This window comes from Chelonoidis abingdonii, chromosome 9, assembly GCF_003597395.2.
Source record: "Chelonoidis abingdonii isolate Lonesome George chromosome 9, CheloAbing_2.0, whole genome shotgun sequence".
Taxonomy (NCBI): domain Eukaryota; kingdom Metazoa; phylum Chordata; order Testudines; family Testudinidae; genus Chelonoidis; species Chelonoidis abingdonii.
Window position 1 is genome coordinate 49,508,970 of NC_133777.1, and position 26,736 is coordinate 49,535,705.

Sequence of the window (26,736 nt, forward strand, 5' to 3'; positions counted from 1 at the left end):
CACAGCATAATGTGATGCAGGTTTCCCAATCCCATTGTTCCATGAGCATCCTACTACATTGCCAGCTGCTTTTCAACTGAAGTGGGTTAAGGGAGTTTGTAAGTGTATGGGGGGGAGGGGGCGGGGAGAGACGTTGTTGTGACATTGTTTTGGGGGACAGTGTGTCGGCATGCTGTCTTATAAGTTCAGACAGTGGCAGGAAGCAACCAGTCCTGAGGCAAGGGGAGGGGGAAACCCTAACATCAGCTCCCACCTCCCTCCCTGGGCTCTCTGCACAGCACACACACACCTGCCTCGGTTCAACAGCACGAGCATTCCACATTAATAGTTTGCTTTGTGTCCCAAAGCAGATCACACAGCATGCAAGGGCTGTCAGAAATGATGCATTGAAAGGGAAGGGGTGCATGTCTCCAGGGCAGCCGGGTTCAAAACAATGAGCAGAGTGGTCACTTGAGGCATTATGGGACTGTTCTGGAGGCCAATTACAGCACAGAAAGCAATCAAGTGTCTGCACTGCCAATAGAGCGCTGGAGCCTCTGCGAAAATAGCCTTACGACTCTCATCGAGGTGGAGTTTTTGCATCGCTGCAACTGAGGAGTTTCTGTGCACAGAGTGGCTTGGCAGTGTGTACACATCTGCAGTTTGAGCGCAAAAAACTGCTTTACTGCACAAACTTGCCAGTGTAGACAAGCCTTTACTGTCAACAGTTAGACAATCAGGTTAGTTCATGGATGCATGTTTGGGAAGGGGGCACACAGGAGTGCAATGTTCACAACACAACCTCTCTTCTTCACTTATTTAAGGGTATGGAGGTTAGGTCGAGGTGAACTGACTGCAGTGTTTATCTAGTTTAGATGCAGATGAGTTTGGGGTTAGACTGGGGTTCAGCCTTTCACCTAATCTAACCGATATATAGATTAGGTAAAACATTGGAGTTAACTATCCACTAACCTCCACTTTCCCTAGTCTAGATATAGCCAATACTTCACCAGTCATTTATAGCTGTGGTCTTACAGAAGGGCTGTTTAATTGACATTAGAAATGCTTGCTAAGGTATTCATTATGAAATTATAACCACTTGTAGAAGATTGTGTTTTTTTGTTTTTGCTTTAATTAACTGTTGGGATTTATGAAGAATTTGATCACCCTAATTTTGTTTTGTAGGCGGCAGCAGGCATTCTGTGCTATGTGGGAGCCTATGTCTTCATAACGTACGATGACTATGATCACTTCTTTGAAGATGTCTATACACTTATTCCAGCAGTGGTTATAATAGCTGTGGGGACACTTCTCTTTATTATTGGACTTATTGGGTGCTGTGCCACAATCCGTGAAAGTCGCTGTGGACTTGCCACTGTAAGTTGCTGTGTTTCACATGAATTTTTGAGGCTTTATTGGATGTTCTGATGTATATTTGTTTTCAGTGTTCCCTTTGAATGACTAGAGTGTTACTGACAGTGTTAAAATGGACAGTCAAGTATGTTTGGGTTTTTTAGCTATTTACTCTTGTAATCTTGTTATACAAGCTCAGTATATTTTTCTTTACCTATTTTATCCTAAAATACTTAATTTTTTGTGTTGGAACATATTGAAATCAGCCTTTTTTTCTTTTTTGGTACTGAAACTTTATATGAAGTCCTTCATTATCGTTCCGAAGAGGGATATTTGGATTTGCTTAAAGCAAAAAGATTAATACTGTGAATGTTCTTGATGGTACATTTGTATTCAGTTATAAACATTTCTCTTTAAAACACATTTGTGCTTAAGAAAGCTGAAACTTAAAACTAAAATTATGTGGCCGCCACTGGTGATGGAATCATATTACAAAACACTTGTAGTGTAATATTAGGAATTGGGGCTGTGTTTTCCAAGCTGTACTTGTGTTTAAATTAGTACTTCAGTTTCTGGTGTCGCTATATGCCATCTATTCACATAACATGTATTTGAGTAAAAAAAAAATAAAATATGTATATGGTACTAATGTGTTTAAAAAAATGTCACATAATAGATAAGTGACCTGTGGGCTGTAATACTTTGGTACAGTTTTGGTTGGGTTTCATCTGCAGGTACTGGGTGGTGTGGTGGCCTGTTTATATACAGGAGTTCAGACTAGATCTAGTGGATAGATTATTTGGAATGATCCACTCAGTTGACTATTTCTATAAATTACTTGCTAAATCAGTAACTTGCCTGGCAAGTTTGATAAACCCCAAAGGCAGAGTTTAGGTTCTCAAAAGGCATGTCAGCAAAGCTACACATTATATAAATATTTTGGATTGTATTTAACAGTTTGTGATCATCCTCCTCTTGGTTTTCATCACTGAAGTGGTGGTCGTAGTTCTGGGATACATCTACAGAGCAAAGGTAATAAAAACTGTCTTCTAAACTCCAATAAATGTTTTGTTGTAGATTGTGACCAACTTGCTGGGGGGAAAAACATTTCCCATATTTACTGCAGTATCGGGGCCGGCTCCAGGCCCCAGCGCGCCAAGCACATGCTTTGGGCGGCATGCCGCAGGGGGCGTTCTGCCGGTTGCCAGGAGGGCGGCAGGCGGCCTCGGTGGAGCATCTCCATGCGTGCCTGCGGAGGGTCCACCGGTCCTGCGGTGTGCCGCCATGCTTGAGGCAGCGAAATGGCTAGAGCCAGCCCTGTGCAGTATACTTATGTTTGGGATTTTCTAAAACTTCTATTGGGTATTGTAAAGATGTTTTGATTCTCTACATTGTATAAGATCAAAGAAAAGTGCGGGCCTAAATGATAGCAAAGATGGGAAAAAAAGTAAACCTATATTGAAACAGACCTCTTCAGAGGTCTGGAAGTAAGTAGCTTTAAAAAAGGGTTTTGGGGTACTCCAAGCTTGAATGAAAGATGGCTAATGACTTTTTAAAAAAAAAACCTGATAACTCACTTGCTGTTTAATTTTATTCTGGCTTTACAACAGGGCTACTTTTTTTTTTTTGAAAGACGTAGCATGGGAATAATTTATATACAATTCAGCATGATGTTTAGCAGGCTTCTGTCACTGAAGAGTGGGGTGAAAAGCTGATACACAGTAAATAGGGTTGTGCCATAATTGACATGTCTCTATTTGCCAAGTATTCGATTCTGTTTTTAAAAGCATTTTGAATCCATGTGCAGCATACGTTGCACTGCATTTGGGTATGTTGTATATCAGTGCTTACCCAACTTAGTATCTCGGGGTTTTTTTCCTTTTTTTTTTAGTTGCTCTTCAAGGTGTCATAAAGTAAGCAGCCCAGATGGACTGTGTACCTACTGCAACACCCCACTCCACTCCTACAGCCCCCTTTTGGGTCAGGACTGCCGCAGTTACAACACCATGAAATTTCAGATGTAAACATCTGAAAATGAGAAAATGACTAATTCTCAAATATGGTGACTATAAAATTGACCAGAATGGACCATAAATTTGGTTGGGCCCTACAGGGCTCTGTAGGTTGAAATCAACACCTTGACTAGCCATTAAAAGTGCCATTATGCAATTCCTGAAACTACCTAAACAATGATCAGCTGTGTTCTACATCTGCAGTAACTTCAGATTAGTTTTTAGGGGTAGTTCCAAACAAAGTACAATGCAGTACTCTAGCCTAAAGATCAAAGGTATGAAGTACTGTGCTCAGGTCTGGATTGAGCCTCAGCCAGCTCATTCTCTTCCAAATTCCAGCCTCTAAGAACTGGGAGAACAAAACCCACATCATTCAGATCAGATGAAAATGACACAGTCCTGCCTGTCGTCTGCCTGTTTATGACCCTGAAAGCCAAATATATTTCTCACTGTTGTCTCACGTGCCTTTAGACAGACAGGGCAACAAAATAGAGCCTAGATATCTGGTAGAAAAGAAGTTGCCTCAAACAACCCTCTACCACTTCGGGGGGTGGGAGAGGAGTGAAATCATTCTAGACTAGTAGTGTCTTTTCCAGCCAGTGGCTAGCAGACCATTAATGTCCATACAGTCTTGTTATCAACGGCTGCTGAAGGATCTGAAAGTGTCATCCTAGACACCTGATCATTATTTGCTGCCAGGAGGAGTTAATCAGCAAAGACCAGAGCTGTGTACATCTTATATTTGGAACAAGAGAGTGAAAAGGTTTTTAAAAAACGATGTCAGAATTGCCTTGTCACAGATTGCCACTGAAGACTGGACAATAGTTGGCAAGATTGAGTATCAAGTGAAACTGAGCCCAGTGACAGCTTATTTGGGGAAACTGGTATTGTGGCCTTCCAAAGGAGGCATAACTAACCTTTGGTGCATTTGAAACTTTCCTACATCCTTCTGTTAGCGATGAGAGGCCTGGGTCCAATTTGCACACTCAGATTTTACCTAGAGCAATGACGTGTTTATCTGCTCCATGCGTTCCGCCATGACAGCAGCCAGCCCATTTCAGATCTCTTTAGTTTTGTCTACTAAATGAGGAGAAATTTCCTCTTGAAAGATTAATTTCCGTATGGAGGTAGCTGGGATTAATCAGTCTGTCAGTCAATAGAACAGTTCCAGAGTTGTCTTCTGGACAGGTTTAATCTTTGAGGATTTCCTCCCAACACCCGTGCTTACTCTCCAGTCAGTGTGACTGCACCAGTGCCGTGCAGGGCAGAAGGAGCTAGGAAATGAGCAGAGTTAAGAGAGAGATGCCAGTTGGATGTCCTAAGCCAAATCCTACCCTTGGTTACTCCTTTAACAACAAACGGTTGTAACTGATGCCAGAACTTTGCCCCTCTAAGTTTTACTATCCTAATTCAGTGTTCTAGGACAGAAGATTTCTGGTGCTGAGCATGTTGTCTGTCACCATGCTATAACTCTTGGTCTTTTCGAGAACATGCCCAATGATCTATCTTGTGTTCCATATCCAATTAACTTCAAATTCCTCACATTTTGCCTGGGGCCCAAACCTAACTTACAGGTTGGAGGCTATTTCCTCATTTGCTGGTATTTTTGAAAGAGTAGGGTAGCAAAATTCATGCTTCTAAAGGAAGCTTGTCTGCAAACGTAAGTCTGTAGTTGGTGTAGCCTCAACCCCATAATAAAAGCAATGAAAGGGGAAAGTGATGTCAGTGCAGACATATTTCAGAAATTTTACATTTTATAATACTGTATAGATGTTCTGAAATAGCTTAAGGCCCCAAATTCTGTGTGAGGTAGAGTATCCATCCTAACTTTCTGTGCAGAGTATTCTTAATTATAGTTCTTAACCATTGGCATTTGTACAAAATACAGACCAATCGGAATGCCAAAAGAGAGACCATTTCTCCAAAGTACGGTAATCTGTAAAACACAATAATTTAAGACTCAACTAACAGGCGGCTGTCTAGGCTTACTCAATTATTTACAGCTGAAAAAAGGATTGTGCTGCCCAGAGTTGTACTACTTGTGCCAGTAGTTTGAAAGTGCACTAATGTTTGCTTTATAGGTGGAGGATGAAGTTGATAAGAGCATTCAGAAAGTGTATGATGCATACAGTGGGACAAACCCTGATGCTGCCACCCGCGCTATTGATTATGTACAGAGACAGGTGAGAGCCAACATAATGGAACGTTGATTGTAATTGTAGATCTCATGAAGTCCATATTGTATAAGGAGCTGTGAATATTGTTATATTGCTCTGGGTTTTGTTAGATGCTGTCCACATTACAACTTTGACCAAGATTCTAAACAGTAGCTTGGTCACTATGTAAACAGAGTTAAAACTACTAGTACCCATGACACTTAACTGTTTAGCTGTTTCAAGAGAGGTAGGCTGTCATATAACTGTCCTTCTGTAACCATTTCAGTGTGCTTTTAGGGGATTGTTTGCTATTGTTTCCTTTTGTACTTTGTCTTCCTTCAATATTTCTCTGCAATAGGACATCCCAGAGTGCACTACCCCATCTGCTGCTAGCTCACTGTAAAGGTGGGGACACGCATGCAGTTGTGGTGGAATAAAAGCTACTTTATTGACTTGAAGGGCCCTGATTGCCTTTATTTTATCTATGGCAGGGGATTTTTGGCAGAAACAATCTCACCAAGTTTAGAGAAGATCCAGTGGCTTCTGGCATTTTTTACCGTTCTAAATTTTTAAAAACTATCTTCTAGAGTTCTCTACATTAGAACTCCAACCTGTGCATCTGTACAAAAGGTACTGCTGGTGGGAGGTTTCAGGGTTTTTTTCTGAAATTCCTAGTGAAGGGAAAGTGTAGCCCAAAAGAGTTGAGATTTGTAATTCACCACTGATGTAACTTCACTGCTGGGAATCTCACCAGGGCTATTCCTGTCTACACTATAGCCTCAAGTTAGTTTTTCTTCAAACTATTTAAGAAGTTTTGAACAGACTTACAAATCCTTGTCATGTAGATATTGGAGACAAAACAATACAGTTACAACAATATTTTTTTTTAAAAAAGAGATTTGAGATTACTTTGACAGGGTGTTACCATGTTTAGGCTAGTCTACACTGACAACGCTAAAGCACTGCCATAGCAGCACTTTTATGTGCCTTGTGTGGTTGCAGGACCGCTCTGGGAGAGCTCTCCCAGTGCTCTTAAAAAACAAAACAAAACAAAAAAAACACCACTTCAACGAGGGGAATAGCTCCCAGCACTGGGGCACTGTTTACACTGGCGCTTTACAGCGCTGCAACTTGCTGCGCTCGGGGGGGTGTTTTCACACCCCTGAGCGAGAAAGTTGCAGTGCTGTTAATTACCAGTGTGGACAAGCCCTTAAAGTTAGCATCTGTACACTACCTCTGACATGCTGTTTCTGGTGCCTTTTTTTTTTTTTTGAGTGAAATCTGACTACACATTTAACAAACCAGGCATATCTGTCAAAGTGTAATTTCCAACTTTTTTGAATAGGCGTGCTTGTTTTTTTGCAGGTGGGTTGACTGAGTATTGAATAAATGGTAACTAGATATTTAAGTATCTATTTACCCTCTCTGTTTTAATGGGTACACAACTGGATGTTAGTTTTTTCAATAACTTCGTGTGATTTTTTTTTTTTTCTTTTTACCCTTCACCTTGGTCTATCTAAACTTGGACTATCCATATCTTCACTAACGGATTAAATCAATTCTTCATTTCCTTTTGTGAGACCATTTGTGCTAGGAAGCCCCAGGAAGACCACCGAAGGATCATTTGGTGATAAATATCCAATATTTATTTGTTATAGTGGGTTACAAAGTGTATCCCAGTACTCTGATGCCTGGACATGTCCACCATATATACATAAAATCTCCTCTCTCCACAATTTCTCCAGTACTACTTCCCCTTCCATGTATGTATATATTTAATCTACTTGTATGAGCCACTGTTGAAACAGTATTAAAGACATTTTATTTTATTGTGTTGCGCCTTGAGGTTGCTGGTCCTCCTTTTCCAGATCAAATCCCATTCATCTGGGATAATTTGTCCAGATCTTTTCCCCAGGTGTCATACATGGACACTTTTTTGTTAAGAAAGCTATCTGCAAAGACTGATTATAAATTAACTATTTTTTAACTGATCAGATGCCATTGCTTCTATTGAAGTTAGCTTTCCGTACACAACTGTTGGAGGAAGCTGAGAAACATAATGCCTAATTTGAAAGTACTGGTACTATGAGTGTTACTTATTTATGATCACTAAATTAGAAAAGTTTACTGAATAACTAGTCAACCCTAAGCATTCTGTGGCTCTTCCAATTTTTGAAAGTCTATGGTTCACAATTTGGATTAGGATCTGGATTATTTGCAATTAATGTCATTGGCAAGGGGAAAAGTTATTTTAGCTCTAGTTCTGTCCCAAACCTATAACAGAGGATATGCTAGAGGATGTTTGTAAATTTCTGAACGGTCTGATTTTTTTTATTTAATCCAGAGTAATTCAACAGGATTTACACTGCCACAATTTTCTTGTTCAATAAAGACCCATTGTTTGGTTGTGTTAGGGTGCCTCTATCCACTACTGCTTTGAGCTGGCTGGCTTGCTAGTACTTTGTAATATTTGGTATAGCAAGTCTCCATGTTTAATGGGTTTGTACAAATATCTGCACTCACTCTTGATCTTTTTATTTTGTGTAAATTCTAACAGCATCCTCTGTGTTCCTGCTAGGATTTTATCAGAATACTTGTGAAACAAGGAAGATCTCCTTGGCAAAAAGTTCATTTTTGACTGCAGCTGTTCTTCCTGGCCAAGAAATTTGCATTCTTCCCCCAGCTCTCCAGATCTGGTTGTCGTTCCCCCCTTTGCCCTCCCCCTCTCCCCCGCCACTTGCTTAAGTAGTGGTTTGTTTTAAATGATAGAGCTCTTCTAGGTTGTTTGAGATGTGAATTACCATTTATCTTACAACATTTGTTGCCCATTGATACCCAAATGTTTTCTAAAATAATGGCTTCTCTGTGTCTGGCAAACTTAGAACTAACATTTCGGATTTGGCATAATTTATTATGAATCCAGACGTTTTCCCAAAGTCCTGTATTTCTTTAGATACTAGTTATAGGGAAATGTTCAGGTTAACTTTATATACTGATGTAATATTTTTATCTATCTTCTGAAGTGTTCTTGCAAGTTTTATTCTTGTGATAAATTCATTGTTCGTTATCCTCTGTGAAAGAGACTCCATGGCCAGTGCAAAAAGTAAAGGAGGCAATAAACATTCCTATCTAGACCCTCTGTGTAATTCAAATGGGAGATTTAACTTAAGTCACTTTTTTTTTTTGAGCTGGTATGAAGAGCAATTATCCATTAAGGAACTAGGGGGGCAAATTCCATATGGGACAGGACTTGAAGAGCTGCATTAGATTAGGACTTTCCCAGCTTTTGGGAGAAAAGTATCTTCTTTAATAGATTGTGAAACTTCTTCCCCCAACAGAATGTCGTTGACAGTACCCCTCAAGGGACCTACAAATACTGCTTTATCTACCTTGTAAAATTCAACTGGAAAGCCATCAGGTTCTGGATTTTTACCACTTCTTATACATGCTATTGAATCTAAGATCTCTCCTTCTGTTTTTTAATCGAAGGTGTCTTTATCAATTTTTGTTTGTCAGCAAGCCTGCTACTTCCAAATGTTTTTTGAATAATTTCAGGGCTAGGAATACCTGATATATAGAAGTGTTTCTAATAAGCAGCAACAGTAGCGCACATTTCATTGGAGGAATATGTTCTTTAAGCTTTGAACCAGTAGCTTCTCACTTATTTCCTTTTTCATAAAACATTTGCTTTGTTATACCTAAGGGCTTTTTTGATGGACTCTGTCATCAACATATTCCGTTCCCCCTGATGATTAGTTTATATACTTTTTTGAACTTGTTTGTTATGAAAGCGTTTTTTTGTTTTTTTTCCTGGAGCTCTTTCACTTTTCAATAGAGGCTCTGTTTATCAACTGAACCTAAGTTCTGCTTTACCTGCCACCCGAAGAGGACGTCTTTTTATACTGCCTTTTATTTGAACGTATTGAACAGTGTCCTCTTCAATTGCTGCAAACTGACCTTTGTCCCAGAGAAGTAAGCAGCGTTCATTTTTCCAAAAAAGTGATCTTTAGGATTCATCCCAACTATCAAATACTGCTTCCAGTGGGGCATGATCTGACCATGTAATGTACTAGTTTCTGCAGATTTAGAGATGAATCTAATATATCCATGAGGGTGTGAATAAAATGTGCCACCTCATTCCCTTGGAAGCGATTCTCTCCATCAGTCTGCAACTAAGTTATTTGCACAGCGAAAGCAGTGCTGCACCTGTTTTGCTATCCACCACCTTTTTTATCAGAACTGACCTCTTTTCTTTGGCTGAAGGCAAAAAGTCTGTTGAAACCAATTACCTTTCTTAGCCATAATTTGTCCATCCTGACTGGAGTGAAAAAAACAATTAAAAGATATTTAAATTTTTTAATAATAATTAAAGATAAGCTTGGGTTGGGTTTTTTTTGGTGGGGGGGAGTTGGGGGTCCCCTTTAATGATTTTATTTAGTCCTTTGTCATTCAAAGATTCTATTTTAAGAGGAAGGAACACTGAAAATGACTCAGTGGAAAAACTGAAATTGTCATTCTTTAGCTGTTTAATGGCATGAACACTTGTGTGACCAATGTTTGTCTTGTTTCTAATTAGGCTCTATTCACAATTGTGAAGGCTTGGTTTCTTTTTGTGAACTTCCATATCAATTTTCTGGTTTAATTCCCTCCATTACTCTGAGTCTAAACCCAAAAATAAAATACTAAAGTAGCATAAGAATCATGCCCCAAATGACTGAGTTTTACTGAGCTTTTCCCATGAATACTTGGGACTGCAAGAGAAGCAGTCCCAAGGAAGTACCTTCTCCATGCATGGGACATTAACCTTCACCCTTAGGAGTAGATTACCATCTGATCATTTTAAGCTACGTGGGGAGGATTAAACAGAAGGTTTGAGAAGTCCTCCCTGTTCCCTCTCTCTTTTCTCCAATCTCTTCTGTCCCTGGGACTCACCACCCAGTCCCAACCCCTTATTTATTTTCTCTACTCTTTTTTTAAAATACAGAACATAGCTATGAGTTATGATCATCCCCTTTAAAGCAAACATCATGCTATTTTTCTTTATAACATAGTTAAACAATAACATGTCATTCCTGGTGACTCCCAAGAAGTCCTTTCTGGTTAATCTTCTTGTTACTCCTCAGGTATCAGAGTCCTCTTGTTCTGTTTCACATCTACCATTGCCAGTACATTCTCTAGAATCTCTTGTCTTGTCTTCTCTTATCCTCTTTCTCTTGGGTTCTATTGTCTGCAGAAATGTTCTCAGCATTTTATTCTTAATTTCTGCCACTGCAGTATCCTCTTGTATTTGATGTTTTGACTTCTATTCCAAGTATCTCTAGTGTGTGTTTCCTTGTGTAAAGTATTTACTATATAATATTGCGGGGGGGGGGGGGCGTGTTTTTGGAAGCTGAATGGGTTTAAATGGGAATCCCCCATCTCTAGCAGATATCTGCCCTCCTGAATAGTGCTGTAATTTCTCCCAGCTCTCTTCTCTCTTTTTTGTAAAGTTAGGCAGTGAAGACGTGGAAAAAAATTGCAGCTTGTGGTCTTTGAGTTTTGAATGCTGTCTGGCTTTCCCTCTCTTTTTCCCCACCTAGGGTGACCAGATGTCTCAATTTTATAGGGACAGTCCCGATTTTTGGGTCTTTTTCTTATATAGGCTCCTATTACCCCACTGCCCCGTCCCGATTTTTCACACTGGCTGTCTAGTCACCCTATCCCAACCCCCCATAATTAAATCTTTCTGTTTGATGATGAAATTTCACAATGAAATGTCTGGGTTTGTTATAAGGTGGAGGAAACAGTGCCTTGTGTGCACTCTCCACTTTCACCTCTTTCAGAGAGTCCCTGGGTACTGATGATCATTCTCATCCTTTTTTTTCTATATCATTCAATTTAAGCTGCATCTTTCTCTTTGCTCCAGCAGTGCCACGTGGTTCTGTACTGCATGCTCTCACTTGCTGCTTTTGATCTTAGGTCAGTCTCTAGGCACGGTTGACTCTTATTTTCCCAGTCAGTAACTTTCCTCTTTTACTACTGGAATACTGGGTGTCATACAATTTCTCCTGGCCTTAAACTCTGAGATTAGTGTCAGCTTCAGTGGGTATTTGATTTTCGTCAGCCCTGGCATTTCTACCTGACTTGGCTGCCATGTGTTCACTTGGAATCTGAAAGTCTTCGCTACACTGTGAGTCTGAAACACTCTTCTTAGTGAGGTGGTTGTTTTTTTTTAAATTTTGGATTTTTTTAAGAGAATCCATTCTCTGCAGCCTTGTTCTCTAAAGTGTGCATGGCCGGGGGTGCGGTTGTGGAGTTTAGTAGATTTCTGGGGGCTGAAGGAAATAAATTGTTATCAGCCGCGTAGGGCTCAGGCTTAAGGCTGCTATTTTAGTCCTTCCCAATTTTAATGTAGTACAATACTGCATTGGTTTAGATTTGGTTCACATTTTGAAGGCTTTCTTCACACCCATGAGGGCTAGAAATATACTTGTTTAAAATGAGAGATTAAATTCTGAAGCACACTTCCATAGCAAGAAGTTGACTCTCTAGTTGGCTCTGTAGCCATTTGAGCTCAGGAAATGGCTCCAGGCCTTCACTTGTCTGAAGAAAAACCTAGTGGAATAGGGCTTTTCTTAAACTTATAAGGAGTCCCAAATTTTCATACAAGATGAAGAGCATAAGAAAACTCAGTATTAAACATTTAGCATCCAGAGGTAGAATTTTAACAGTATTTCATAGCTAGTTTTCAGGATCTGGACCATAAAACTAGTTTGAAGTTGCAAGTAATACTAGTAACATTCAATCTGTAATTTGTTTTTTGGCAAAACATTTGTCATGCTAAGTGGCAAGTGACAAGACCTACTCTAATGTTCAATATTTAAATAACACAGGCAGCCTCTTCTAATACATCGTTGTTCATGGCATTGTAATTAGTTACTGCATATTCTTAATTATTATCTCTTTACTAATAACTTTGATATACATGGTGGCCTTTTCTCTGTTTTTCTGCAGCTACGCTGTTGTGGGATCCACAGCTATTCAGACTGGCAGAACACTACGTGGTTCAAAGAAACTAAAAATAACAGTGTACCCCTCAGCTGCTGCAAAGCGACCAGCACCAATTGTACTGGCAGTTTTACCCACCCAATAGACCTTTATTCTGAGGTAAGCCAGGCTGGTGAATTCAGTTTACTAGTATGTACAAAGCTGACAGTCATTTAAATTTACCTGTTTTGATGGCCAGTGCAGAGATTTGGGGTATATATCCGGATTCTGATCTGGAGTCTAATAACTTATTTTGCTCTTCTCCATCTCAGTTGGCTTTCTCATCCTGAAAGCCAGCCTTCAAATTCCTTAGTTTTTCTTAAGTTTAAAGCTGTTAGCACTATAATTTTCTGTCCATTCTACTTGCTACCTTTTGACATTTATTTCAGTTTATTAGTGGATATATAAGTAAAGCTTCTGTGCAAAGTTATGACCAGGCTGAATACTTCCTAAATGGTACTGCTTGCTTGCTTTCAGGGGTGTGAGGCTCTAGTTGTAAAGAAGCTACAAGAAATCATGATGTATGTTATCTGGGCAGCTCTGGCATTTGCTGCCATTCAGGTGAGGTTTCGAAACATTTACTCTTTAGCTGATAACCTTTCATATAAAAATGAAACTCTGGATGGTAATCCCAGGTTACCATGCAAATGCACCAGTCTTCAACAATTTTAGTTTTTTTATTTTGACTTTGAGTTCCATTGACCCAAGAGTCAAATAACCAGATATTTTAAATTGATGACTCATGGTTATTTCTAAATTGTTCAGTGCCTTCACTTTTGCTGGAATGTGTCTTGCCTCCATTTTATATAAGATCTCCAATATAAATGACCAATGTATCTGAACACACCTGACATTCATGCTGAGCAAATACTTATCATGGATACACTTAATGGTAGTTAACATTTAAATAGTTACAAGTTCTTCAATTTACAACTCCCTTCAAACAAATAGGGGCAGTTCATACGAATGCTGCTGTCAGGAAATAAATGAATAACTAAATCACAATATCTCAGAATGATTTAAAAATATAGCCAGATTTTTTTGATAGCTAACTGTTACCGTGGCCCTTTGGAAAGGGGCATCACACTGTGCTCTGAAGGTCTGATTCAACTACTGGGCGATCAGGTGAGTGAAGTCCTGAGCTGAGGACTCTCCAATAAGAATTCTTGTACACAAATCTAAGGCGTGTTAGCTCAAGCATCACAGCTAATATTTGTTAACTGAAGTTCAGTTAGTGCATTGATTGTCATAATGAACATGTTTGTAACACTGCACTTATGTAGTGTATTCTGTTCTTCTTTGTGATAAGTCACATTCCTTAGTGAGCAGGTGCAATGTGGCCAACTTACAGATGCTGTGACTACCCTAATTTAGAATCTTGTGAAATTAAAATGTGTTAACTAGTTTCCATAGATAGATATTTAGATGCACATTAAAATATTTAATTCTCTAAGTAAAGGGACTTTGAAAAAGTGTTTTGACACCTACTCTTAAATGTGCCTGTATGTCCGGAATTCTGCTTCTCTGTTCATTAGTTTAGGCAGTTAATATGTCTAAAAAATCAAAGCATTAACCAAGTGTTTTCTGATGTAGCAGTGACATTACAGTCCCAGTGAAAACTATATACTGTGCATGCCGAGTGCTAAGATTTTTTTTTAACGCTAACTAAATAATCTTCAGTCTTTTGCAGCAGAAAGCTTTAACTGATGTAACACACTTTCTGCCTCCAGAAATTCAAAACAGCTGAATAAAGTTATTAAACTTTCATCATTTAGCTTTTGAACTGACATTTGTCTACAGGTGAATTTTTGCCGGTGTTCAGCACCTGAAAATGCATCGAGTAATGGAACTCCATCTCAGTGCTAAGATAAACTCATAAAACAGATACATCTGCATATAGATGCTATGCATTCAATGGGGTTTCATTGTCTTGAGCTGGCTTATTTCAGATTTATGAAATGCTGATTTTTTGCTTTGATAGATCTGGTTATTCCAACCCTTCTCCTGTTAAAGTAATGCATTTTGCCTTGGTGTTTGAAAAAAGTGCTCTGTCTTGTATCCATCTTGCACTATACAGTATTATGACATTCCTATGGAGAGGGGATTTTTCCTTGTGTAAACTTAGTGTATTTGAAGTCATATTCTTAAATTAAAAGTGCTTCTGAGTTGCTTGCTAGAATTAACCATTTTGCTCAAGAGAGATACTTTTGCACTATGGGAACCTAATGCTGGTTGAAAACTTCCATCCTTCTGCCATCAGAATTATTTAACTGTAAATATTAAAATCTATTTTAACTAAATCAGTATTAGTGCAGAAGCAGTTATAAGAGGCGTGAGCAGTTGGTACTTAGAGATAAGTCAATGTTTAAGAATAGTTCTGATTACTCTGGAAAAGGTGCTCTTGAATATTCAGCTATTCAGATGGAAATTGTAACAAGCTGTGCTGGCTTTCTATAAAGCAAAGTAGCTGCCTCCAATAGGATCAAAAATGGAAGTTTTAGTTCAGTTTTCAACATCTTAACTGTCCCTTCTGTTATCCTGGTTTCAGTTGTATTAGTTTAGTGATGTTTCTTAATATACCATTTTTGTTGTTGCCAGGTACGGAGTTCAATGTTTAGCAACCATAGTTGACTTTTTTCTTGTCTGGGCTTCACGTAGAATTCCCTCCCTCCCTTCTCTTCCTCTTTCCCCCCACCCTCCCCCTTAAGAAACATGTAGGGGGAAAGTTTGTTATGAAGCTGTGTCCTAACTTTCCAAACTGAGCTATATTTCTTATTTTGGAGTCTGAGATAGTGAAGAGATGCCGACCCTTCCCCTCCTCGTCTTCCCCCCACCCAACAAAACAAAAAGTTATTAAAGCACTGTTAAAAATCCTAGCTCCTCAGCATGGGGCTATAACCCATGCCACTCTTTCAGTCATGGATGCGTTTGCCTGTTGGTGTCCCACTGGCTTGCCAGTTATAAGCAAGCATGCTCGTTGTGTAGTCTCTGCATTTTGGGTGGCACTTGCTTTGTGGTGCCACATGGCACAACTCTAGCTATCAGCAGGGAGAGTCCAAATTATGTCTGTAGCAAAGCCTATGTAAACACTTTCCAAAAAAGATAAGGAAACATCAGCGGAGGTTTTCTGCTCTTGCCAAGATATTGACGTAAGTTGTTTGAAATGTTTTCGTATAGAACTGAAACAAACCATGCAACACCCATTAAGTAAATAGATTACAAGATCTTAAACACATAGCTCTGGGGTTCGATAAACAGTTTCTGTTAGACACCTCTGACATTTCTGCTTAGCCCTGACTGCAATAGGAACTATTGACCTTATTAAATGTTACATCATCTAAATGGTTTTGTTGTTAAAGTTTCAGTATTAAATAAGACATTGGTTTAATCTAGTTTTTGATATAGTCAAACTCTACTTTCCTTTAAGCCTGGTCCTAACTGGCTTTACTTTATTAAGTAAATCTCCAGTAGACCACTGTAGCATGTAGTGTGGCCATGATTCTGTGTAATACATATAAACATAATTTCAGTACATACTTTGTGCATATGGCACAGCAAGACTGTCTAAAAAATAATTGAAACATGGACAAGAATGTAACCTTTAACAAATGGCCTTTGACCTAGTAAATGTGAATTAGAGCGGCCATGATCTTCTCCATGCATTAAAACTTCTGATCAAGGCTTTAAGAATGCACACAGAACCTGTTATGACCTCATTCTGTTGTTTGTAATAGTAAGAATAATGCTTCCGGCAGCTCTGCTTACAGCAACTCTGTGTTGTTGCTGTAACCTAGAAGTTTAACTTGTTTCCCCAGCTTGGCAAACTCAGTTTTGAATATTTATTTTAAAATGAAAAGACTGAGGCAAGAAAGGTTACTTACACTTTTTGTTAAAAATAGCCCTTCTTCCTAGGAGCTGTTGTTTTCCTGATATTGAGCTAATGCAGAACATTTTATTAGCAGAAATTCTAGACCCACCTGAGTTTAAAGAGAAGTTGATGTGTGACAGTTCCACTAAAGTGGTAAGAGAAGCTTAAAGAAAAGTGGTAGTACAAGTTTTGTTTGATATCCTTTACAGATTCTGCACAAGAAGTCGTTCTGCATCACCAATGGGTATAATCTCGTAGTTGTATAATTTTCTGTAAAGAAAGTATCTAGCTCTGGAGACTTTTTTTTCTTTAACAAGACACTTTTAGCTTAGATGTCAGAATAAAGAACTGGGAATGAAAGGGCAAGAAAACTCTGTGCTTGTGCTGCCAGGACCTATACTGTCTGATTAACTTGTTTTAAACTTCAGTTGAAGGAATGCCATCAAGTTTTCATATAACTTTTAAAATGAATCAAATTTGGGGGCAAATTTTGTGGAAGTTCTAAAAGTATTTATTTTAAAAAATCATTAGAAAATTTTATCGTTGACTGTTCTTCCTCACAATATGCATTAATCGGTGTTTGTTCTGCAAACAATTGCTAAGAAAGAAAATGAAATTAATTTAATACTTGAACTAAGTTTGAGACTTTGGTAAAGTCTTTTTCATACTAAGTTATGACTCTTTAGAGTCATTGCTGAGTGACAGAGTAATAGACTTCTTAGTCTATACGTTTCTGGATTGATTGATTTATGTATTTTTTGCTTGAATGGTTAATTGAATGGTTTTCTCTTGTCAGTTTTAATTAACATGTGGCTTTTAGTGAATTGCCTAGAGACTGTTTCTGAAAACATGAATAAAATGGCATAAAAGGATGAGGCAGAAATGTTACTTAAGTGATCATGTAAAAAGGACAATCTCAGGCTAAAAATTTGTATTTCAAAAAATCAGTAAGACTCTTCCATTGATTTCAAGATTTTAGAACCTTTTTCTGTTAAACTTAGCACAGTTTCAGTCTTCAATAAAATGAGTTTGGCCATTCCACAGTTACTGTTTCTGAGAGGTTGGAGCAAAAACTGTTGGTTCTACAACAAACATAGAAGTGGCTTTTTCTTTAAAATCTTTATCAGTTGCTTGGATTCTCTCCTATCTGAGGGGTTCCAATAAAGCCACCACTTTGTTAATCAATTAAGGTGCTGATATAAGTTTTTGAGAGGCAGAATCTAGGATCAGACTTAATAGATGTAGGGTCACTTTTCTTTTAAAAAGTCCATTTGAAGTAGTGTTCAGACTTCCAGTCACTGGCTGGATCCTTTTGTCTGTGAGCATTCAAAGGTCTCAGCCATGTTGACGGTGTGGGCTGGTCTCCTGTAAACTGCAAGCAAGCTGAAAGAGGCAAATTCATCTAATTTCAGAGGTTTTCTACATATATTCCTGATTGGCTGGGAGACGATTTTTCTTAATAGCTTGTTTTATGTGCTTTGTTCAGTGGACGACTGGTGTCATCAAAGGTGGGAGTTTTCTCTTAAAGTATTCCTGAGCAAGTTCTACTTCCTGAGACTTCCTTGACATATTAAGAAATAAACCCAGGTTTTTAATAAACTGCAGAGTGACCAAACGGAACTGTCAGCTACTATTGTGCATGCAAATTACAAAATGGCTGACATTAGGAAGTAGATACTGTGTAGTTCAAATTACAATGGACAAGCTAAGAAAACAGATCTGATCGTGGAGGATAAGTGTAAAGTTCCCCAAGATGTTTTGATGGAGGGAGGTATGAAGATACAGCTTTCAGAAATAAACAGATATTAACTTGTGTTGAAGTTGAGATTTATTGGTCCAAGATGTAAGTACTAACTGCAGTGAAGCAGAGATCAATATTTTGGTGAATGTTAAGATTTTTAACACTGACCAAGGTTCTCTTGATGAATAGATAATACCAGTACTTTCAAGGTCTTTTGTTTAAAATAAACACCGAACATGGAAATCTTTTCTTCTGGCCAAAAATTTCAACAGCATGTTTTCCTTTGGAGACTGATGTTCTAACAGCTGATGCTCTTGGAAGTCCATCAAACTTCTATGAAATAGTTGGCTGCATCCCACTAAGTGCATGTAGAATCTGTCCGACATTGTTCTAGACCTGATTTGACCCAACAGTACATAATTTGACTGCTTTCACCTAGTCATAAGCTATGATTTAGTTTTATATGTAATGGTTGTAAACATTATGTAATTCCTTACACTACACTAGTGTTTTTGAAATATGGTTAGTGAAATGGGTTGGCTTTTAATAACATGTCAGTCAGGAATATTTATGGCGATGGCAGTGATTGAAGACTTTCACCGCGACTTTATTCATTTTGAACTGAACCGTGATAAGTTAACTAAATTTAATACTGACTCAGAACTGTAACACAGTTTAGCATTGATTTGAGCTAACATCATTTAATGTTACTGAGTTTCAATGTGCAAGTGTACATTCCTGAACACAAACACATTAGTACATGACTTTAATTGTTTCAAATAACTGTCCAACTGTTAGCCAATAGTGTGTGTTCTTGGTCAGTAAATAATGCAAATCTGAGAGGTGTGAATTTCCCAATTCAATGAAACCCAGTGACAACATATATTCAGAATCTTCTTGATTTGTGCTGATGTATTCGTCTGCCTGCAGGCCTAGTTTCCATTAAACTTGAAGAAGCAAGGGCCAAATTTCAGCATGACTTGACTGAGTTGCAATGTTCCATTCACTTGCAGTCCAAGATTTATGAAGGAACCTACTGAATTTCTATAAATGTCACCCTGCAGGCAGATATCAAGTTATGTAAGAGGGCTGGTGCAGGGCTCTTTGGGAAGTACTTATATCTGTTCAGACTTCTTCCTTTATTCAGCCTTATGAACGAATCTAAACAATAACTTAACTGGCAACCTTTTCATAAGGCATCATAAAAGGGTAAAGCCAGACATTGTGGACTTGGGTGCAAAGAAGTTCCAGCCTTCTCGCTGATGTCTTCCTCAAGCATTTAACTTCTTTTTGTAAAGTATTTTACTTACAGCCATGAATACATTAAATCTCAGATTAACATCCCATGTACATTTATATGCTAATTAGCTGAACCCCCAGGTTTCTGAAAAGCTGCCAGAGAGGCCTTTGAGCAGCTGTGCACCAACCTTTGCAGCACTAACTGGATTTTAACAGGTGAAGACTGCAACCATGCACACACTTTGCCGAAATTGGGCACATTAGCAAAGAAGAGGATTCCAGCTATACCATGTCCTTTTTTTATTTTTTTTAAACAGACAAGTCATATTGTGTTAACTTAAAGTACAATCTGATTTTGTACATTCTGGATTAGAGTAATTTACACATCGATCATCAAATACTATAGTTCTAATTTCCCCTTTGAAATATTAAACTTCTGGCACTTGGATATCTTTCTTCTGTGGCAATTGAATGTTAAACCATTTCACCTAGATTTCAGTCTGTCTTATCCACTAATATAAAGTTTCCACCCTTTTTTTTAAATTGGTCTTGATTTACATCTATTTGCATAATAGAGGCAGAATACAGCAAATTATTTGACCAAGGAATAGCCTAATGAAAGATACTCCTATAAGGTGATTTTTTGGGGGGGTAAGAATCGGCTTGGAGTTGAATTTTATGTAGTGGATACAGTAGCTGGTAAAGCTTTTCAAAAGTCATCTTATTTTGCCTTTCATCATATCAGGCTTTATGTACAGTAATTTGAAATATACTGGCAACTAGCCAGTGATTGGTTTCTGGACATGAATCTCTTGCAAGTATTTCCTGTGTACTCAGTTTTGTTTTTCTTTTTTCCGTAGCTACTGGGCATGCTGTGTGCCTGTGTAGTGTTGTGTAGGAGGAGCCGGGATCCTGCTTACGAGCTTCTTATCACTGGAGGAACCTATGCATAGAAGATAATGCAAACCTAAGCTTGAATCTCTTATTTACTTGGAAGGTGAATGGGCCTGGTCTACTGCAGTAGTTTTCCTGCCTATGTAGACTTAGCTGAAACATACCCTGCACAGATGAGGACAGCTGTAATGTACACTGGTGATGGGCAAAGCAACTTGGTTTTCCACATACCCATATACTTAACGTGTGACTTGCTATTTTAGCCAGCTATTCATGTATCTAAATATGTTTTAGTTTACTAGCAAACTTTCTAATTTCAGAACCATTTGCAGATCAAGATTAATTTGGTTGACATGAAAGTTAAAGGAAAGTGTGCCTAATTTGGTAGATATCCTCTAAGCATTAACTGGCTGATTCTTACATATATATGGAGTCCTTTAAATCTTCACTATGTGGAACTTTTTTTGGCCAAAGTTGTACAAAGGAAGTCTGCTGTATTTAATTTGTGATGGTAAATATATTAATTATCTCTCACCAGTGTTTTTTTTTAAAAAACATAGGTGAAGTCCAGTACACTTCAAAGATAAATTGTAGGAAATGACTGCTAACCAAAATAATTTTAGAATCACAAGCGTGCATCTTTGATCTTAAATTCAGAGATCCAATCTTTCAAACTTTAGTGTTTTAAAATAAAGCTGGCTTTTCAAGAGCAAAATGTATGCACTACTGTTCTATAATGAATTTTCATTTTTTCTATGAAGAGCTGTTTTATGTGTTGAGTGAACTGTTCTATTGTAGATCTTAAGTCGGTTTGGAAATAATGTAGCCATGTAGAGTAGCAAAATAGTATGTGAAAGTGATCTCAACTGTAAATAGTAAACCTGATTAAATAAAATCTCTGTATATCCTCCCTCAAAATGTAGCTGCTTGCATTGCATTTTTTTTTTTGAAAGATTTCAGTACATCCAGCCCTCTGCTACAGCTCTCTAATGTGAAAGCATCTGTTTTATCGACATATCTGTATCTTCTGATGTCTGATGCACCATTCTCTGGATAAATGGTAGGCCACTTACATGTTGTGAATGCTTGAACATGATTCACCAAAGATCTAGTACTTTAAACAGGGGGGTAACAAAGGTATCATTCCCTTTGGAGAGAAGATTTAAAAGCACCCCTCAATGGGAAATGCACTGAAGTTGCATTTTCAGAACTGATTTAGTCACTTAAGAGCCTAGTTCCAAATTCAGTTTTGAAAATGTGACTTAAGCATTTTTGAACATTTTACCCCTGTTCTATTCAGAGTACGTACTTCCCACATTCATCTTACTGCTCCTACAATCTTGTGTCCCCATCCCCCACTAGGTGGTGCTGCAGAGGCTCTGTAATTTTGTAACAGGCAGTGCTCTAGAGCAGGGGTTGGCAAATTTTTGGCCCAAGGGACACATCTGGGTGGGGAAATTGCATGTAGGGCTGGGGCAGGGGGTTGGGGTGTGGGAGGGGGTGTGGTGTGCAGGAAGGGGCTCAGGGCAAGGGATTGGGCTGGAGATGCAGTACAGGGTGTACAAGGGGGCTCAGGGCATGGGGAGTGGGTGCAGGGAAGGGTGTGGAGTGTAGGACGGGGGCTTGGCTGGGGGTTGGAGTGCAGGAGGGGTTCAGGGTGCAGGTTCCAGCCTGGCACTACTTACCTGGAGCAGTTCCAGCGGGGCTAAGGCAGGCTCCCTGGCCCCACGTCACTCCTGGAAGCCCATCACCATGGCCTTCCAGCCCTTGGGGGGGAGAGGCAGAGGGCTCCTTGTGCTGCCCTGGCCTGTAGGCACCATCCCCTGCAGCTCCCATTGGCTGTGGTTCCTGTTCCTGGCCAATGGGAGCTGCAGGGAGTGGTGCACAGGTATGTGGTGCTGTCTGCTTCTGGGAGCAGCGCCATGGGGGTAGCAATCCTGTGGGCCAGAACTAAAGGCCTGATGGCCTGTAGTTTGCCCACCCATGCTCTAGAGAAATCTGTAGTATCAACCATTGGAGGAAGGTGGAACAGACTAAATAGCATAACAGAGCAAACCTAGCAAGAAGATGTCTGACTGAAGAAATTGGGAGAGCTGATGTGGGGAATCAAAATGGAGGGAGAATTCAAACAGAGCAGTTTTAAAGATTTTTTGGAAAGATACCTAAGGGCTTCTGGATGCAAGGAGAAAACTAACTGAAACAATGAGGAAAACACAGGAGCCCCATTTTACAGGTCTGAAAATACCTTTATGAAACGATGGTTGCGAACAAGCTCCATCATTGCTACACATGTTCATGTATGGTGGTGCTACTTTTGATGGAATAAGTGGGACTGTTTATTCCAAGGTATTAACATGACTGTCACTGTACAATACTAAACAATTCAATGTGGTTCAGAGTTTTAAGTATGGAGAGCCTGGCCTGCTAACTCCCTGAAAACACACTTCATGCAAAAGCTTGGAAATGTATTGATTAGGATACACAGCATTAATAACTAAAGGTGTATTGGTTTTGCATAACTCACTCAAATTTCAAGTTATGAACTTTCACTCACTCTTCAGCAATTGAGCTTGTGATTGTGGCCGGTCTTTAGGACCCCCATTTGTTAGATATATCTCATAGAGCTGGAAGGGACCTTGAAAGGTCATTGCGTCTAGTCCCCTGCATTCCCAGCAGGACCAAGTACTGTCCCTGACAGATTTTTGCCCCAATTATCGAAATGGCCCCTTCAATCATTGAACTCACAAGCCTGGGTTTAAGCAAGCCAGTGCTTAAACCATTGAGCTATCCCTCCCCCTATGATGGTAAAGCTCCCCCAATGCATTGTGGGTGGATCTCCAGTGAGTCCCCAGTGCATCTCCCTAGAGGCTGGCATGGGTTTATCGGGAAGGTACAAATCCACCATCATTAGTGAGACTTAAATGCTGTAGCAAAAGGGCTTAGGACAGGCAAGCTTCAAAAGCAGTGTATATCTAATAAGTGTTAAGTAACCAGTAGCCTTCTTGCTCTCTTGAAGTATGTAGCTTGCACATGTGGATGGATTTTATCATAAAATGCCTGGCATTAATCATGAAAGTACTCATCATTTTACAAGAGTTAAGACTTAACTGATTGCATGTGATCTAATTCTAGTTTGGAAGCAAATGACATCTCCTTGGGTAGCTGGCTCTATTCTCTGTGTTAAATCCAACTATCTCACTGTCTTCCAGAACATGAGACATGCCTGTATCCAACTGTCTCACTGTATTCCAGAACATGAGACATGCCTGTATCACTTTATAGGCTGGAGTAGTGCAAGATAGGGCAGCTTGTAGTTTACCCCTAGATAGGGTGACCAGATGTCCCATTTTTAAAGGGACAGCCCTGTTGTTTGGGACTTCTTTTATATAGGTGCCTATTACCCACCCACCCCCTGTCCTGTTTTTTCATGGTTGCTATCTGGTAACCCTACTTCTAGGCCTAGCTGGTCTAGGATTCACCTTGACCAGCTACATCAAGGTGAAACTACACCTTTGTCTACTGTGAGATTTTGTGTTGGTAATCTTCGTAAAAATGCTCTTTTCCAAGTGTAGATATGGCCTGAATCAAATACTCATTACATACATCTCATTGGTAGTATTCTGGTCTACAAGATCGGCCCAGCAGAAACAACAGTATAATCAGCATTAAAATTGTGTGCCTACATCTAAGAAGAAATGGAATGGAACGTAACCTTCCACATGGAAAATCCAGTTATAGTTGCTGTATTATTAACAATGCCATGTAAGAAAATCTGCACCTGGCTGTAGCTGGGCTTCCTCTGTCCATTTGGAGAATATATATATATATATTTTTTTGCTTTCACATAACATTGTTACACATTTCAACTTTAAAAGGAAACTTTCTAACCTGGATCCGTTTGTATCTAGGTGAAAACATTCAGATTTATCAGCCTTCTGGCCATATTCCCACACACTGAGTTCAGTCTGTCTGGTATTAAATTCCGTGCCCTTTTCTTTACAAATTCATATGCTCCTAAGCAAAATTACAGGATCAGAAAAACAGACTTCTGTTCAGTGGGTGGAAAAGATGTGCAGCTGCTGTTAAGTGTCTGGCTTTCAAGAGGCTGCTGAGATTGTTTTAGGTTCTTACAATTTCAAGAGGCTGCTGAGATTGTTTTAGGTTCTTACTGTGCCCATTACTGAAGTATCTGAGTGAGATTTACTAATTAACCACCTTCTTTCCCTCTCTCCCCCCATGCTTGGGGTCAGATCCTGACTACGTCTGTGCCTTTCCCACTGCAGAATGGAGCTTCACCAGTATTAGAAGGAACGATGGGAAAGTTGAGCGTGGACCTACATACTGAGTGATTGTCTAGTTCAGTGGTGGGCAAACTTTTTTGCCCAAGGGCCACATCTGGGTATATAAATTGTATGGTGGGCCATGAATGCTTACTAAATTGGGGATTGAGGGGTGGGAGGGGGTGAGGACTACAGCTGTGGGTGCATGCTCTGGAGTGAGTTCAGAAATGGGGAGTTCAGGGTGCTAGAGGGAACTCTGGGATGGGGCAGAGGGTTGGTGGGGGGGGGCTTTGGCATAGATGCAAGCTCTGGGGTGGGGCTGGAGATGAGAGGTTTGGGGTGCAAAAGGGTGCTCTGGCCTGGGACTGAGGGGTTTGGAGGGGGGGATGGGGTTGGGGTGCAGGAGGAGCTCAGGGGTGCAGGCTCTGGGAGGCGCTTACCTCAAGCAGCTCCTGGAAGCAGCAGCATGTCCCTCTCTGGCTCCTAGGTGGAGGCATCTCTGTGCTCTGCTTGATCTGCAAGCACTGCCCCTGCAGCTCTCATTGGCCACAGTTCCTAGCCAATGGGAGCTGCAGGGGGGGGGAACAGTGTGCAGAACCCCCTGGCTGCCCATACATGTAGGAGCCAGGAGCCGTGCGAAGCAGGGCATGCCCCTGACTCCATTCCCTGGCGGGAGCTTGAGGGCCAAACTGAAACATCTGGAGGGTCAGATGTGACCCTCCCCAGTCTAGCTCTCTATTTATGTTAAAAAGCTAACCGTGTGTTTGACTTTTTCCATCTCTATTGGAGTCTGTTCCTGGGATAACAGAGCTGTTGTAAATCAGCATTGGAGAATATTGGCTGCACATGTCTACAAAGGAAGATTTGGCTCTTCCACACTAGAATTGGGAGGAGGTGCCCTTTTGCTGCCTCACTTCGACTGTGCTGGTGTTCCTGTTTCCTCCCCATTCCAGCTCCCAGCTTACGGATGCAGCTGATTTCAGCCATAGCATAAATCTGTGTTCCTATGGGCTCTGGGCTGGGTGCCTGTCCCTGCCCCATTATTGACAATTCTCTCTCTTGGTCTGAGTTGCATATCCCAAGTCAGGCTTGTCTTTCCTCCTCACTTGGTCTGGCTTGTTTACACTCCTAAAGTAAAGGTGAGTGTGGTACTCATTACCATTTAAGCATTGTGTCGTATTTGATACGAGTGTAAAATGGAATTACTTTGGGGAAATTCTATGGCCTGTGTTATGCAGGAAGTTAGACTAGATGATCACAAAGGATCCTTTCTGGTCTGGGAAGCTATGAAAGACCATCTTATTTTTCAACTTCAGCACATTAAAATAAGAAGCATAATCATTCCTGTCACACTATCTCCTTGTAGTCATGCATTCCTAGTGAGACAGTTTCTAGTTTCTTTCAATTAACATGTCACTACTGTGGAGGAACCTGGGTAGGAATTTGCAGAGAGCCAATATACTTTTACACATGACTTCATAGCTGTGGATATTTGCAGTAGTGATGTAGCCATGTTGGTCCCAGGACACTAGAGGCAAGGTGCATGGACCAACTTCTTGTTAGTGAAGTTTTTGAGGTATGCAGAGCTCTTCTTGAGAAGAAGTGGGTCCAGTAAAAGGTATTATCTTACCCACCTTGCCTATATCTGGTTACTCAGTTTTCTTTGCATGTTGATAATTCTTTCCTGTCAGGCAGCTTGTTTTACCTTCTGCTTAATTGTTAGTTTAATCAGAGTAGTGTATCTGCATAACGCTTGTATATCCCATTACCATTTTTATGTCAAGTGGTTCCTCTTGGACAATGTTCAGTCCATCAAAGAGATTTATCTGATAACTGGTTTACAATAAGCCGTAATTTTCTTGGTATAAAAACAAGGACCTGTAATTCACTTCCAATACAACTGTGGTAGCAACAGTGGAACGTAGTATAGGCAGTGTTCAGGCATGTTTTACCACTCTATGGTCTAAGTCAGGGTGGGCAAACTACGGCCCACGGGCCAAATCTGGCCCCTCAGGGCTTTGGATCTGGCTGCTCTCGGGCTGGGGGGCAGAGGCTCTATTTGTTGCCCTTGCCTCCAGGCACCGCCCCACCCCCACAGCTCCCATTGGCCAGGAATGGGGAACCACGGCCAATAGGAGCTTCGGAGGAAGTACCTGGAGGTGCGGCAAGGGCAGCACATGTGGAGCCC

At 40.0% G+C, this 26,736-nt stretch overlaps 1 protein-coding gene across 1 annotated transcript in view; it reads left to right on the plus strand.

The window, feature by feature from the left end:
- Positions 1 to 21,186, plus strand: part of TSPAN3 (tetraspanin 3) — a 37,474-nt gene extending 16,288 nt beyond the window's left edge. The window contains exons 2-7 of the mRNA XM_032799777.2: positions 1,165 to 1,356; positions 2,290 to 2,364; positions 5,426 to 5,527; positions 12,494 to 12,646; positions 13,004 to 13,087; positions 20,235 to 21,186. Coding sequence (XP_032655668.1) covers positions 1,165 to 1,356; positions 2,290 to 2,364; positions 5,426 to 5,527; positions 12,494 to 12,646; positions 13,004 to 13,087; positions 20,235 to 20,327 — 699 coding nt within the window. The 3' untranslated portion in view covers positions 20,328 to 21,186. The remainder of the gene's footprint in view (positions 1 to 1,164; positions 1,357 to 2,289; positions 2,365 to 5,425; positions 5,528 to 12,493; positions 12,647 to 13,003; positions 13,088 to 20,234) is intronic.
- The last annotated feature ends 5,550 nt before the right edge of the window (positions 21,187 to 26,736 follow it).